General features: G+C 42.3%; 1 protein-coding gene across 1 annotated transcript in view; it reads left to right on the top strand.

Moving 5' to 3' along the window:
- Nucleotides 1-14,970, top strand: part of PEX14 (peroxisomal biogenesis factor 14) — a 980,210-nt gene that overhangs the window by 939,799 nt on the left and 25,441 nt on the right. Inside the window, exon 7 of the mRNA XM_069609962.1 lies at nt 4,264-4,361. Within this exon, the coding sequence (XP_069466063.1) occupies nt 4,264-4,361 (98 nt within the window). The remainder of the gene's footprint in view (nt 1-4,263; nt 4,362-14,970) is intronic.

The following is a 14,970-nucleotide window of genomic DNA, read 5'->3' as shown; positions in this document are numbered from 1 at the left end:
GGACATCGACCCGATGCCATCGACGCAGGACTCCCTTTGCGGAAAAATTTACGAAGTAGCACAGCTGTGGACATTACATGTGAAAGATGTGGAATACGTTGGAGGAACATCCAGTCGAAAGAACATTATCAGTTGGTTAGTAACTTGTTCTTCTTGTTAACTCTTCACACTTCTCTCTTTCTAACATCATGAATCACAGTTTATATCTTGGTCAGGAGGGCTTCACACTACCTCTACTTTCAACAGGATAACTCTCTTACCAGGTTAACTTTTGCAAGGATTCACCATGCGGGTCTACTTGCCTGCCCGATAGTGGTCCACATTCAACTGTGCTTCTGAAGTTTGAAATCTACTGACAACCACATGTTTTACCACAACTTCAATAGTTTGCAACATTGTGACTTTTAGCAACTTTTCAGAAACAAGATTCACTTTAGTGCCTCTCAACACTTCCAAGTAAGCAAGACACTCTTCTTCTGAACATTCACTTTCCAGAAGGGCAGGCTCTTTGCCATTCTTGTCTTTCTGTAACACCAACAACCAAAATGCCTTTAAGCATTAAAAACAACCTCTCCAACTTTTTGGCTTTGGCAATGTGAGTTATGACAACTTTTAGGAAACAATCGCAATCAGAAAGGTTCACCTTTTTACAACCTTGCATTCGCCCCTTCTATTCCTGCCAATCAGAGCAACTTAATGGTATACCTTGTTGTTAGTCTCTCTTGGCTTTAAACCATGTTTGTACAATACTTTAAGCTTTGGCAATACTTGTACCCCCCTTGGCTTTGGGCAATGCTGGTTTCACTCTTGGCTTGAGCAATGCTTGTTTCCTAGAACTCACAATTATCAATGTTCAATCACTTAACTTCAGTGTCACATTATTTCCAACTGCTTCACAACTGACTCTTCGGTTAACCTTTACCTCAGAATCACTTTTAAGCACACTCAAACTGTCTTTCATCTTTTTTCTGCACTATTAGTATTCAATTAATATGGTTGAGTGTTTTACTCTTACGCAAGTTCTATTAAAGAAGTTCACTCATACGCGAGTGCTACTTTTGTGGCTTTCCTTTGTCTGACAATCAATGGTCCGTTTACTACTGCTTTAACTCACACTTGAGAGATTCTGCTTGGCTACAGTTGCCTGCCTTTGTTTGCGCAAGAGATCAGAGCACTCAGTAACACTCACTGGCTTCTGTCTTGCTCCCTTCACATGCTGCAGGACTTTACCTGCTTCTGGCTTCGTTTGAACATACACACTTCTCCAGTGAAGGTGTCTTCATTCCCGCCACACAGTCACAGAGCTTGTCTCGCTCCTGGGACCCTCGGCTGTTCACCAACTTTCAACCACGGTCTCATGCACACTTCTTGCTGCATAATCTCTGCATTCAGGTTCACATGGGAAAGCAGTCTTCCTTCACGCCTTCCGCTGTGCAACCTCTGCACTTTAGATGTCGAGGGAACAGGACCCTTTAAGGACAGGCAGCTGAAATCTGATTGGTTAAAGTCCTGGTGTCCCTTCTTTGCAGTAAGGAGGATTTTTAACCTTAGAAGTCTCAAACGGTCTTTCCTTTCCTAGGATGGTTAGATATTTCACACCAGCTTTACCCACATCAACAAGCTTAATGTGTGGTTCTGATATATCAAAACGACAATAAGCCATTACACAACATGGTACATGTAAAAGGTTCTTCACTTTTAAAAACAAATACCATGTCTCTGCACCGCCATGGGCCTTGTCTTCTCCCAGGTGATCCTCCCGCAGTACACCACTCCCAAGGTCAGAATTAGGAAGCGTATGCCTTTCCCTGGCCATCCGCGAGGAGACTTTAGACATGGTTTTAGTGATGGGATGGATCCGCAGGATTCATCACACCACTATCTCACTCCCTTTTACAAACCCCATGAACCGAGGCAAGAACAAATATATTCTCCAGTCATTTTACAGATTTCAGAGTGCCAATTGACCTCTTTCTGGTTTATGGAGAAGGAATCACAAGCAGCCTTTATCAAAGTGTAAAATGTCAGAGGTGTTGTCTTGTATCATTTTTGATTACATAAAACATGTTTACCATGCTGCTGCATTGTTCATTCTTCAAAGGGTGAGGCTGCAAAATAGGCACTTCTGGCAAACATTCCTCTGCTAAATGTTTGCATGATAGGCCGCTGGACATCGATTCCATTTGTTTTGTAGGTTTTGCTGCCTTGATTTAGTTTGTTATGCAGACTCTCAGTTGTGAGACACTTGTATCTGATAACTTTGTGTTAAGTTGTGGACTCTTCAAAGTATCTTCTGCCTGTTTTGTGTTCCTTTTTTCTTCAAAATAGTGTACCCATAAAACCTACACATATAAAAAGAAGATATATGTCAACCATAAGACAACATGCAAAGACAAATGAGCAATAACAGCAATAGTTCTCAAGAATCATATGTAATGTTATCCAATATTTACACTGTGCCCATCACTACCATAGTGGTCTTATGGCACTTGGTCTTGTCCGAATGGTGGTGTATTGTGATCCTGCAGGATGCCGCCATACTATAGTGTGCAGAAAGGAAGAGGAGTTTTAGGCAGGGGGTGATGCAAGGAAAGAGAAATTAGACTATAGAACTAGCAAAATCATGGAGGAAAAACAGTTGTGATAAGTGGCAGGGGATATGGTTGTCGAAGTAGGGATGCATGTTTCTCAAATCTGGGTTTTTGGTAAGCAAAAGTGTAGGACTTGGGGCAGTACAGCTCTGTTTAGAGAAGTTTTATTGTGATGGTAATATCTAGAACTGACAAAGCATGTTACTAGATCTAGGTAGTTGGTGAGCGGTTGTGTTATGGACTTGAGAGGTGCCCATGTAATATGAATACCAACACATTAACAATAGTACAAAAAAAATAATTTAGGAAGGAAGTCGCATAGCTAAAGAAGGAAAAGTATCTAAAATAAAGTAAGCAAGGATCCAATTCCCAATAATTTACTTCTCATGCTCATTGCTATCAATAAGAAAATGGCCACTGCATATGGTTTAATCCCCCAATCCTGGCATCTGCACAGCTGAAAAGCCTCTTCTATAGTTCACACCCAGGAGGTTAAATTCTAGAAGCCAAACATTAGTTTTGGTTTTTATTGGTAGTATCCACAGCCTGTTCATTTTTGTGCGAGTCACATACTGCAAGTGAAAAGGGTACTTGACTAATACAGTGGTCCTCCGGCATGGCATTCCTTCATAGATTCATAAGGGAGACACTTTAGTTTAAGCAGGATTTATGCCCTCACAGCAATCAAGTTTGGGCTAAAAACTGTACATTGGGAAACTGTATACAAATCAAAACATATGTTGAAATTGAATTGATCTTTAGTGGTTGGTTTGTGCATCATGGGAATCTTTCACCTCTGCAGAACTCCAATTAATTAAAAGGAAAGAGCATCCAAAAAGAAAGTTGGAAAATGTTCCAGGGTTTACTTTAATAACAGAAGGTGTTCAGATTGTGAGTTTAGATGTGATAGGAATTTTTACAGAACGTTGTACACATACTAACAAGTTTAGAGAATTCGATAAGTACTTCTCTGTTCAAGGACCCATGTATAAAACACTGGAAGGAGCTTTTCTGGCATTGAAGAGGCTCGCCAGGCATTGAAGAGGCTCTGCTGTTATCGTTTTGACAACTGTCTTCCTATCATGAAGGAATGTCTGTTTCACTTTTCTTTCATGTGAAATGCTGCTTTGCTTGTTTGATACTTGACTGCCGTGGAATTTGGTGAATGTCAGTAAATAGAAAAAATAGCATAATGTGAAGCCTCCAACTCCTCTGTGTTTTTTCTTATGCTTTTTATTAAGCACTGTGTAGACATTGAAAAATGTGAGTGATTTCCTACTGAAAAATAAAATGATTGAGCATTAACCCTGCAGCGAAGCACAGACAGATGATTTCTGCTGAAGCTTGCCTAGTGGGCTTCTGCTTTCTCATGGGGCTCTGGTCAGTACCGACGTGAGAATCTGATCCTGGGAACTATGTCCAGAGAGCTACTCTCTAGGGCGTCTGAGTTGGCCACTGTTCTCTGATGAAGCTCAATTAGTTTGTGTTGCAGCTTAGTGGGGTCATTACTCTGCTAAAGTTCAGGCAGAGTTGTGTTCTGTGTTGAAGTTTTTTGCTATGATAGCTATTAAGCTTGGTTCACTTAATCCATTAACAGAGGGTTTGGGGTTGGTAGACCCTGGACCTCGTGGAGCTGACTCACTGACAGGTGTTTCTCTCTCTCTCTCCTCAGTGACCCAATTGCAGGCAACTTTGGCTTCTGTCCAAGAGCTTTTGCTGCAACAACAACAGAAGATCCAGGAACTTTCCCAGGAGCTCACAACTTCTAAGGTAACAAACCTGAAATGGCAGCCGGTGCTACCACTTCCAAGGGCAGTCCCTTCCTTTTTACCCAATTCTGCGGCCACTTTGCTATTCCCACTTCTCTGACAAACATCTAACTCCTACTAAATATCTCCCAAATCTCCTGTATTTGTCTATGCAAGATTTTCTTTTCAGTTAGAAGTAGAAGAGAAAGGAGCTGCATTTTGAAATCTCCATTTGCTTTGTGTCCCCCTCACTTGTGTCTGGATTATTTGTGTCCAGGTCGTAAACCCCTTTTTCATTTGTCTTTACTTGAACCATAAGTAGCTTCTGGATGTACGGATTGTCCTCTGACCAGGAGTTACTCATTGTTACCCAGGAGCTATCCAACTTCCAAATTGATGCAACTATAACTTTGTCTACAGTACATATGACATTCATGCTTACATGTCTTCTAGATGTTTCTAGTGCACCTTTTATGCAAATCCCAGACTCAGAGTTGATATTAAATTTGTGTTCACCAGCTGGCTTGGGGAGCCAAAAGTAGCTCATGATAGCTTTTTTTTTTATCAAGCTAACCAGGCTAATCTAAGCCCTATAAATAGCTCCCAGCTCCCTGCAATTTCGAAGCCTACATTCACAGGACTACTTCTGAAATTTCACAATATGGTACTCTCACATATTTGGAATATAATGTTCCACTTTTTTCCGTAGTGGCTTTTAGCAATGGACAGATAGAACAAGATCCTTACAGACTGCTTTGTTCTTTGGTTGATACTCCTTCTCCAGTGAGCAAATGGGAATATACAATTTTCTTGTTTTCAATCTTAGTGGGCCTTTTATAAACATTTATGTTTTCACTTCGGATGTTGCACTGTGGAAGATTTTATTTCGCACTAAGGAGAACCAACAACACAAAATAGGAGGCGCAAGGGAAATTGAGCCCACAACTAGCGATCCCTCAGATAGGTTACCAAACCTTTAACAACAAACAATGGCACTATGGGACAAACCACTCTGCTGCTAGAGGGATGTTTTCAACCAAACACTGGTTAGGGACGCCTGCTGCCTCTACCAACTAAAGAGGCGAACATCAAATTGTATTAATATCAATACAATGGTAAAAAATATAGTCCAAATATGCGGACTAACAAATGACCATTATTTGGTTTCAGGTCGTGTATACAGCGCATCCAGTAACACAGTTTATCCTATTAGAAGCATTTCAATTGCAACTTTATTTACTCATAGGAAAAAGTGGCTTGTGCTGTGAAAAAGTTAAGATAATAAAACACATCAAGCACTCCATTCACGCTAATGTGTATGCACTAAGGAGAACACCAACTCCACAATTTATTTTGTTCTCGAGTGCCCACTTGCCAGGCAAAATCCTCCCCAGTCTTTTATATTCACACACTCACAATTGGATGTTAAATTACAAAATAGTTGCAAACACTTAGCTTGTCGTTGCATTGATTGGTAAGGTGAACTAAATGTGTTTCCTGTAACCTTTGTCTCAGATTAAAAGATCTACTGGTAGTAGGTACCAGATAAGTGCAGTATTATTTCATATACACGCTTCATTTATTGTTGCAGTTATTTGTTTTTCTCTGTAACCAGTACCCGATCAGATGTGTTTGCTATTTGTGTGGGATTTCAGTACTGTTTCCAGCACAAAGCTTTATTTTATATTTTAAGCAGGTTCAATTTCACAGAGATGTTTGTCTAATGCAAGTTATCTAAGAATGTCCTATTGGTTAACAAAATTATTTGTTACGCCTACATTTCAGTTTTCTGAACTTATTATTAGGGTATTTATTGAGGGCGGATCTAGCTTCGGGACGCAACAGAGTGCTTTCAAATCAAAGAGGGAAGAACACAGTGAGAGTACTAGAGAAATAGGGAGCAGAAGCCAACAGGGGTGGCCGGGGATAGGCAAATTGCAGCAAGGGATCTACAAGCAATGAGGGAAGGCGACCATGGGGAGTAGATAACTGTGTCTCAGGTAGGATGGTGAGTGCATGGTGTGTGGACCTGGGTGTTAGGGAGGACCCAGTCCTTGAAGAGGAAGGGTTTGAGATCTTTCCATAACTGTAGAAGCAATGGGGCAAGTCTGATGTTGAAGGGTGGGAGGTTCCACACTCTTGGAGCATAGAAAGAGGTGGCTTTTCTTCTGGTTGTTTACTTTGTGCGCTATTGAAGTTCAAGTCTGAACATTTCCTTACTTCTGGTGGATTGCAGGCCTGCAGTGATTCTGAGTTTCTCAGTGAGCTAGCTTGGGGACTTCAGGGTGACAGCCTTGTAGATAATGGAACAGGATTTGTAGATGATACTAGCGTGCAGCAGGAGCCTGTGCTGTTCGATGAGGGTTGCGTGATGTGGTCGAATTTGCAGAGTCGTTTAATCTCTCTTCCTGCAGCATGCAAAGACACATCTGAGGGGTGCCAGGGTAGTCATTGGAAGGCCTTCAAAAAGGACATTGCCACCATCCAGGTGGGAGAGGACCAAGGCTTGCATAGCATATCTGAAGTTGTTTTCTTGGATGAAGGGCTTGATTTCCCACTAGAGAGAAAGTTGGTACCAAGCCGTTTGTGTCTTCCTTGCGATGTGCTGTTTGAACGTAAGGCGTCTGTCGATGTTGAACCCAAGGGACGGACTTGGCACAGGTGGCCAGCTGTGGTGTGAAGCCCTCAAAGTTCATAGCAGAGAGCCAGGTCTAGATGTCCGGGTGTTCCGTGTTTTTGGTCAGCAGCAGGAATTCAGTCTTGGAGGGGTTAAGCTTCAGATAAGCATTGGAAATCCAGGGTTGGATCAATGTGAGGCAGGCCTTCAGCCTGTCGATGTCTTTGATGGAAGATATCTTGTGGTAGATCTGTGTGCCATCTGAGTATTGGTGGATATGGATGCATATACACAATACACGCACAATACAAACTCCAAAACATATGCGCCTGCTGTTTAGGGGAACGTTCAGTGCAGTGCACTGTAAGTGCAAGTTTCAACTTCTTCCTACACTTTTATTTTAAAATGAAACCATTCCGGAACGGTTTCTTTTTCAAATAAAAGTATAGGAACAGTAAAACTTAATTAAAAGAAGTAAAGGAGCACTGCTCCTGACCGCTCCCGCCCACTTCGACCACTGGTTCCGAGCGGTTCCATGTAGAAATTGAAGATGACATGGGCCAGGGTGGTTCCTTGCAGGACAACACAGGTGATGGGTAGAGTTGTTGATCTGGAAGAATCCATTTGTACGAACTGTTGGGCGATTAACAATAGAGGATTTGAACCAGCTGAGGACGATCTTGCTGATCCCCATGCAGCGATGTAGATTGTCAGTGAGTGTCTGGTGGTCAAATGCTGCTGAGAGGTCATGGAGAAGTAGGAGAAAAGGATGGCCATTATTCAGGATTTTAAGGGCATTGTCGATCACATTGATGGTAGCCGATTGTGTGCTGTATCTGAAGCTAGATTGTTAAGACTGAAGGAGGTTACTGGCTTCAATGTGTTGCAGGAGTTCTGTGGCTACTACTTTTTCAAGGATTTTACCAAGGAAGGGAAGATGGGTGGTGGGGCGCTAGTTGCTGGTAGTCAGCGTCCAGTGTTGGTTCCTTCAGAAGCGGGAGGATGTGTCCAGTCTTGAGGGTCGAGGGGAAGGTGCCACGAGTTAGTGAGCTGTTGATGATTCAGGTGAGGGAGGGGTGCTTCAGTCGGAAGGGTTTTGAGTATCAAAGCAGGGAGGATGTTGTTGGCATATGATGTGGCTTTAATGGATGGTAAGGTGGCAGTCAGATCTTCCATAGTTAGTGCCTTGAAGTTGTCCAGGTAGTGTTGGTTTCACGAGACTGGATGTGTAGTGTGATTTCAGTTATGGCAACTGGATATTATTTGTGAAGTGTGTATAGACAATATTTCAAAGATTGTAAGGTTTCTTTCCTTGTAAATTTCAAAGTAAGCTTTTGTAGTGCATTGCTTTGTGAAGGAATGCACAGCAAGGTACTGTCGATTCCTTTTAAATATATTTAAACTTGTGTACACTTTGCTCCTATTTAAGATGGTTTGTAATTGAACAATGTGTTTCTGTGCTTATGAACTGCAACTTTGCTGAATTCAGTACTTTTAGTTTCTAATCGTACAGCATGAAGTGTCTTCAGAAAATAGTTTGTTGTATGTGCTTAGTGTGTATTCATCTACCTACAGAACAACAGCTTTTGTAAATGTAAATAAAACCTTTTTCTTGGCATTTGTCTTGTGAGCGGTTGGTCTCTAGCCCTTTAAAGTGCTAATATGTCACATTCTATTACAGGAAAGTAAAGGATTATTATTATTATTATTAGGGTATTTATTGAGTGTTGTCCTAGCTTCGGGATCCATGGAGCGCTTTACAATCATAAGGGAAGAAGGTGGTAAGGGAGCATAGAAACAAGAGAGTGACAAAACACATGAATTAAGTGAATCTCAAAAAGACGAGGCTGAATAAGCCATCAAATCAAGCCAAGAAACGAAAGTCTTATCAGGTGAGCTGACATTGGATATAAAATCGTATCAAAGAACAGCTCCTGTTTAGAAGACATGAACAAAACACAGAAGACGTCAGAGGTCTATTAAAGACAGTAAAAGCTCAAAATCATGGTCTTCAGTCACGTGGAAGGATGAAGTTGGACGAGCAAGATGCTCACACCCACGCATGAGGGCAGAGAGTGCCTTCACTCCCCTTACTCTCCACAGTACAGAACAGACTCAAGGCAGAGCTTCAAAGCCTAATTGACTACACTGACCATTGAGGTGATGATAGATTGATATGCTAATTGGTGGGAAACTGGGACTAAAACGAGCTCACCAGCATCTGGAGGTCCAATCTGTGTGCTGCTAGACGTAGGTGGAAAAGTACTGACGAAGGTTGACTGCCAACCAGTTGTAGGGGATCACATTATTAAGGGTCCTATAGTTTATGTAGCAATGGGACGTTGTGTATTTAGTGATGTTCATAGTGGCCATTTTGAAGGGAGGGCTTAGTTGCCCCACCTGATGTTAAGAAACCTATCACTTTCACTTATTTTCCCATACTAGTATGGATCATATACTTAGATGTTCACTCAGAGCCTATCATAGTTGTTAATAGGTTTTGTAGTTTGCCACGTAGGATGACGTTGGCAGTAACATAGGTCAACATCAATGATGACAAGTTTTTAATATATAAGCCACGTTTTTTTATGAACTGCTTTGAGTAAGAGGATCGAGCAAATTCATGGATGTTTGTTATGCTCCCTGTTTTAGACAATTGAAAATAAAAGTTATCCTTTTTACCAACTGACTGAGTCATTGTTTGTTTATTGATGTTGAGTAACTTCTGCATCCCCATCCATCTCCAGGGTAACTGCTACTCCTTGTAAAGGGCTGGGGTTATTCAGTTCAGTTACAATATCACTGTAATGTGACATACCTTTCATACACAGGCAGGAATCCCACCTCCAATGTGTGAGACCAGCCATGCCCAAGAGTATGGGGCCAGTGAATAAAACCGCCCTGGACCTACCCTGCAATACGCAAAGTGCGGGAAAGCATCCATCTGCCAGAACTTCGAAGGTCACTCCTATTGCTTGAACATGAATCTGTGCTGCTTTGCTATCAGTTCTGAGTCTGCCCTGTTGTTGTCCCCCGTGATTGGGTGGACCCCCACTTTGTACTCTATTATTAGTCTTGTAGCTGAGACCTACGCAGGAGCACCTAAATTCAACAATAAGGTTTTTTGATGATCTGTTAGGAATTTATATACTACACCAGAAGTCTATCAACAAATATCCTGTGTTTGCACATATACCCTCTACCCTCTGTTTCTTCTGCCTTGCCACTGAGTTAATCACTCAGGATTGTGTCCGGTGATGTTGCTGCGGAAAAGAAGGCAGTGGGAAACAGTAAGCACTTCTACTGAAAATGTTTTAATTATTTGAAACACTTGTGAAAAACTATCCATTAATCAACATTTAATGCTGCTGTGAGATGAATAATGTGAATGCACAGCTAATTTTAATGGCTCAATGAAAAATAGACAACGCGCATTGTCGTGTTATTTCACCAGGTCAAGCGTCATTTTGACCCACCCCACACCTAGCACTAGCAACTGACTTTGCTTATCATACACCGACCACAACCCAACCCCACACATCGTAATGGCTGCATGATGGATGCTGCAAAGATAACATTGATGGTCATTTCTGTGGACGCAATCATCTGCAGCCTTGCAGTGAACTGTGGTGTCGCACCATAATTATGATGCAAAGTGTAAAAAGTACTGTTATTTTGTGCATTAATATTAGTCACCAGCCTATCAAAAACCAAGAATGGTGCAGCAGTTCACCCAGAGACAGCACCACAAGCCCATACTAATTAATGGCAGCTTACCATGCAACAGTAAAAGTAAACTTGACACAGAAAATGTTGAAGACTGAGGATTACCACAAGAGTGGTTGGTGACATTGTGTTTGAAGTCTACCATGTGACATATTGCTAAAAGAAATTTGATCTGCACGACACCCACCATGGCAAATAAATGTTAAAGAGAAGTGTAGAGGAAGAGCCAAAAGCCCCTACCAAAAGCTCTGCCCGCATGTTTCCTATATGTTGGGAACTGGCAATTGCGACACGTGCAGTATCATTGAGGATGCCTGTACCACAAAGAATTCTTGAAACAAGGTATCCACTGAGAAAACCCTATATGCATTCACGAAGATATGATGGCCTTCTGGATAAAGTCCCAGAAGAAGTGTGAAAATTAGTGATAAAGAAGAATGGTGACGTCATGCGGAGCAGAATTGATGCACCCTGAAAAGGTATGTAAGACAAAAGAACATAAACATTCTATAAGTTCTGAAGAGGAAGCGTTAAAGATGAGGAACATTTCGGGCTCAAAATGAAGATGCGCAAGCAAAGAAACGCTGAAGAAAATGCAAAGTCATTTTACAATTGTACAGACGCAGTAATGCAAGTAGACAAAGTGATCTTGAGGCTGGCTTCGTAGTTAATAGACTGCAGCGATGCGCCACTGTATATACATAGGAATGTATAGAACCTGGATGTTCCACGATGCACTTTAGCAAGGCTTGAACCCCGTGACTGGAAAGGGTTTTTTTGTGTGGCGCAGTTGGAAAACAGCTAATGGAGAAGGAGAATCCAAGAAAGGCTTGGCTGGCCCAGAACCAAGAATCAATGCCACCATGAGCCTGGTTGTCCATCCCGTAGTTACATGAGCGTGAGAAAGAGACAAACCTCTGTTTGAAGCGGAATGAAAAAACACTGAAGGTGTCAAGAGTTCAACATTTAATAATATTAAATGCATCACAGAGCTCGAAAATGTGGTCTCCAGTTCAGATTGTAATAGACTTTGGGTCATTCCCTTTTATTCTCAGGCAGAGTGAGCTTCTGCAAGGCCAAGTTCAAAGACTTAATTGAATGGCAGACTGCAAGAGTGATGATGCATGTCAGACTAATTGGGTGGGAAGCTATGCTCAAGACCAGCCCACAAGTACCTGGGGTTACCAGCCTGCGTGCTTCTGGTGGGTGGAATATTCCAGAAGGGTACAAGGGTGCCAACCAATTGTAGAGGGCCACGTAACGGAGAGCCCTGTAGTATGTGAAACCAATGGATCGTTGTTTATTTTATGACGATGAAGATGACTTGTATTTGTATTTGTTTTATGTAGCGCCTTAATCCAAGGCGCTTTACAGTTAACAACAAGAATACATAAACATGGAACAGTAGAAGCAATAACAGTAAAAATTAATCAAACCAGAAAATTGGCATGTAGAACAATCTGCATGAGAAAAGCGGAAAGGAGAGGAAGGGGGTGTGGAAGGGGGAAGAGGGACAGAAAGTAGTGAGTAGAGTGAGTAGGAGGAGGAAGGATAATTTAGAAGAGATGGGGAAGATAAAGAGAACAAAGGTAAGGTTACTAGAGGGAGGGAGAGAAGAATGAGAGGGAGAAGGAAGTTAGGGAGGGGATTGAAGAAGGAGTGATTTCAAAGAGGAGCGGAAGGAGGAGTAGGTGAGAGAGGAGCGGATAGTAAAAGGTAAGGTCATCATAAAAGGAGGAGAGGGGACAAGAAGGTCTATAGATAATTAGAAAGGAGATAGGGTGAGGGTAAGTAAAGGATTTATACATGTATTCAAAGGAAGGGAAGGTAGGAAGGGATAGTGTAGAAGTAGATGACTGGTATTTTGGATGGAAGAGGATACCAACACCTCCACCAAGACCAGTGGGGCGAGAGACATGAGAAAAAGAAGAGGAAGGCGTAGTAAGAGAGGCAGGGATGGTAGAGTTGTGAGGTGAGATCCAGGTTTCAGTTAGGCAGAGGAAATTAAGGTTGAGACGAAGGAACATGTCTAAGACAGCAGCAGTCTTGGTGCAAAGGGATCTGGCATACCAAAGAACAATATTGATTAGACTGGAAGGTTGGATTGGAGGGTAGACAAGGTTAAAACGATAAGGAAGGGAAGAAGTGGAAGGAGGTGTACGGGGGAGGGGGTTGAGCAAGGGAATGGACATGAGGAAAAGGGAAAGGATGAGTAGGAGAAGAAAGGGGAGGAGAGTGAGCGGGACAGAGAAGATGAGGAAAGAGGAGGAAAAGAAAGTAGAAATCAGGTGATGCGCATGTCGGGGAGGGGGAGAGATAGCAGAAGGTAAGAAAGTGGAGAAGGAAGAAGAAAGTATAGCAATGGAAGTTCAATAGGGTAAGGTTGTGACAGATGAGGAAGGGTGAATGAGCCGAAAAGGAGGCAGCTGAAGGGGGCACAGGAAGAGGAGGTGGTGGTCAGATTAGGAGGGCTTGGAGGGTAACAATAGAAAGTTTGAGGAGGAGATCAGCAGACTATAACAGGGAGAGATCTGGTGGTGGCAGGTAATCAGTAGGAGTGACGAGAAGGGATGGAATGGGAGGAGCAGACAGGCGGAAGGGAGGTGGTTATGAGTCTACTGTGGTAATGAGACTAAGTGAGTCTAAGGTGGAAATTAATCACTAAACTGGAGGATTTATCACAAAGTCCTCACTAAGGACTTAATCGCTAAGTGATTAAGTGAGGACTTAATCACTTAGTGAGGACTTAATCACTAAGCACTGGAGTAGGGCTTAGTTGTACACCTGATGTTAGAGACCCAATCACTACCCCTGTTAGAATGGAACGTATACTTAAATGTTCCCTGTAAGCCTATTGCATGCCCACATAGGTTTTTGTAGTTTGCCACGTAGTGTGACGTCATTGATGATGAGTTTTTACTGTAAAAGTTGTGTTGTTTATGAAATGCGTTGAGAGAAATTGAGTGAATGTCCTTTGAAGTCCGTTGTAACTCCCTGTTTTAGATAATTGCAAATAAAACAGCACCTTGCTTTGCCAACTTCCTGAGTCGGCTTGATTATTGATGTATGAGTAAAATCTGCATCCCCATCCATCTCTAAGTATTGCTGCCTTGTCTTAAAGGGCCCTAGATCTATGGGTTCACATGGTAGCAGAGTTAGGATGGTTTAAGATCCGTCGACCAAGTAGGCTTTTACGGGTCTCTGGAATATCGGATGTCCTCCGCTATTTAGCTGGAGCGCTGTGAGGCTTCCTGTGGATAGCGGCTGAAACCAAGTTCTTGCACGACAACAAAATAGGTGGGACGTGCCCCTCTTTCACGGAATTCCCCTCCCAGTTTCTACAGGGAGCTGAGCGGACCGAAGGCCAAGGGGGGCATTTGAGGAAGAGATGATCCTGAGGGTCAGAAGCTGAAAAGCAAATGGTGAGTAGATTGAGAAAGGTGGCAAAAACCGATGTATGCATAATAAGTGGGGAAAGTGATAATGGGAAGAAAGTAATGGAAGGTTGGTGGGCTATTTAGTTTCAACGACTAGAGGTTATTTCAAAATCCAAGTGGATATACCTAGGCTAGGAACGAACAAGGTTCGCTAAGGAAAATAACTTACACTCCAGTCAGAGTAATTTCAGGGGTGAGAGTAGCCACAAGGAGCATGGGCAGAGATATATGTTGGGGCCGGCCAGTCTTTCTGTTTTTATATTGTATGTATTGTATGTGTTAAGGAAATGATGAAATGTTGAAGAGCGACAACTAATAGATTGTGATAAATGACTGAGAGTAGGTTATTTGTTTAGTTATTAATGTTAGTGATTAAATAGGTAGATTGAAGAGAAGTGAGACATAGAGGTTTGTAGCGGCAACGATTGGTGCACACTCTTATTGTTGTGTTTTCTGAAAAGTATTTTTTGTGGAAAATAACAGTAAGTATTGACACTCGATTGTGACTTGTCATGATGGATGATGTTATTCCGCTCATGCACCTATGCAAACATTTGCCAAAACACACACCCAAACTTAAGCAGTATAGTGCAGAATGGGTTAAGGTCACGGCAGATAAAATGTTCAGGCCATGGCCACAAGGGGGATCACTGTCAAAAGCGGTTTTGCAACACATGACCACATACTTGCTCACTGCATACACGGGAAAGAAATTGGAAAAAAGGTTTGCTAGCCCCGAGATTTGGAAAATGTATCATGAGGAAAGAGAAGACCCACCTCCTGAAGACTGGATGCTTAAGCACTTTAAAGAGGGAGGCGTTGAGCCTTCTGCACTCCCTACCACGCCTGAA

Source organism: Ambystoma mexicanum, chromosome 8, assembly GCF_040938575.1.
Source record: "Ambystoma mexicanum isolate Mex_15411 chromosome 8, UKY_AmexF1_1, whole genome shotgun sequence".
In the NCBI taxonomy this organism is placed as follows: domain Eukaryota; kingdom Metazoa; phylum Chordata; class Amphibia; order Caudata; family Ambystomatidae; genus Ambystoma; species Ambystoma mexicanum.
The sequence above is the reverse complement of the archived record's forward strand: the minus strand, read 5'-3'. Positions and strand labels throughout refer to the sequence as shown.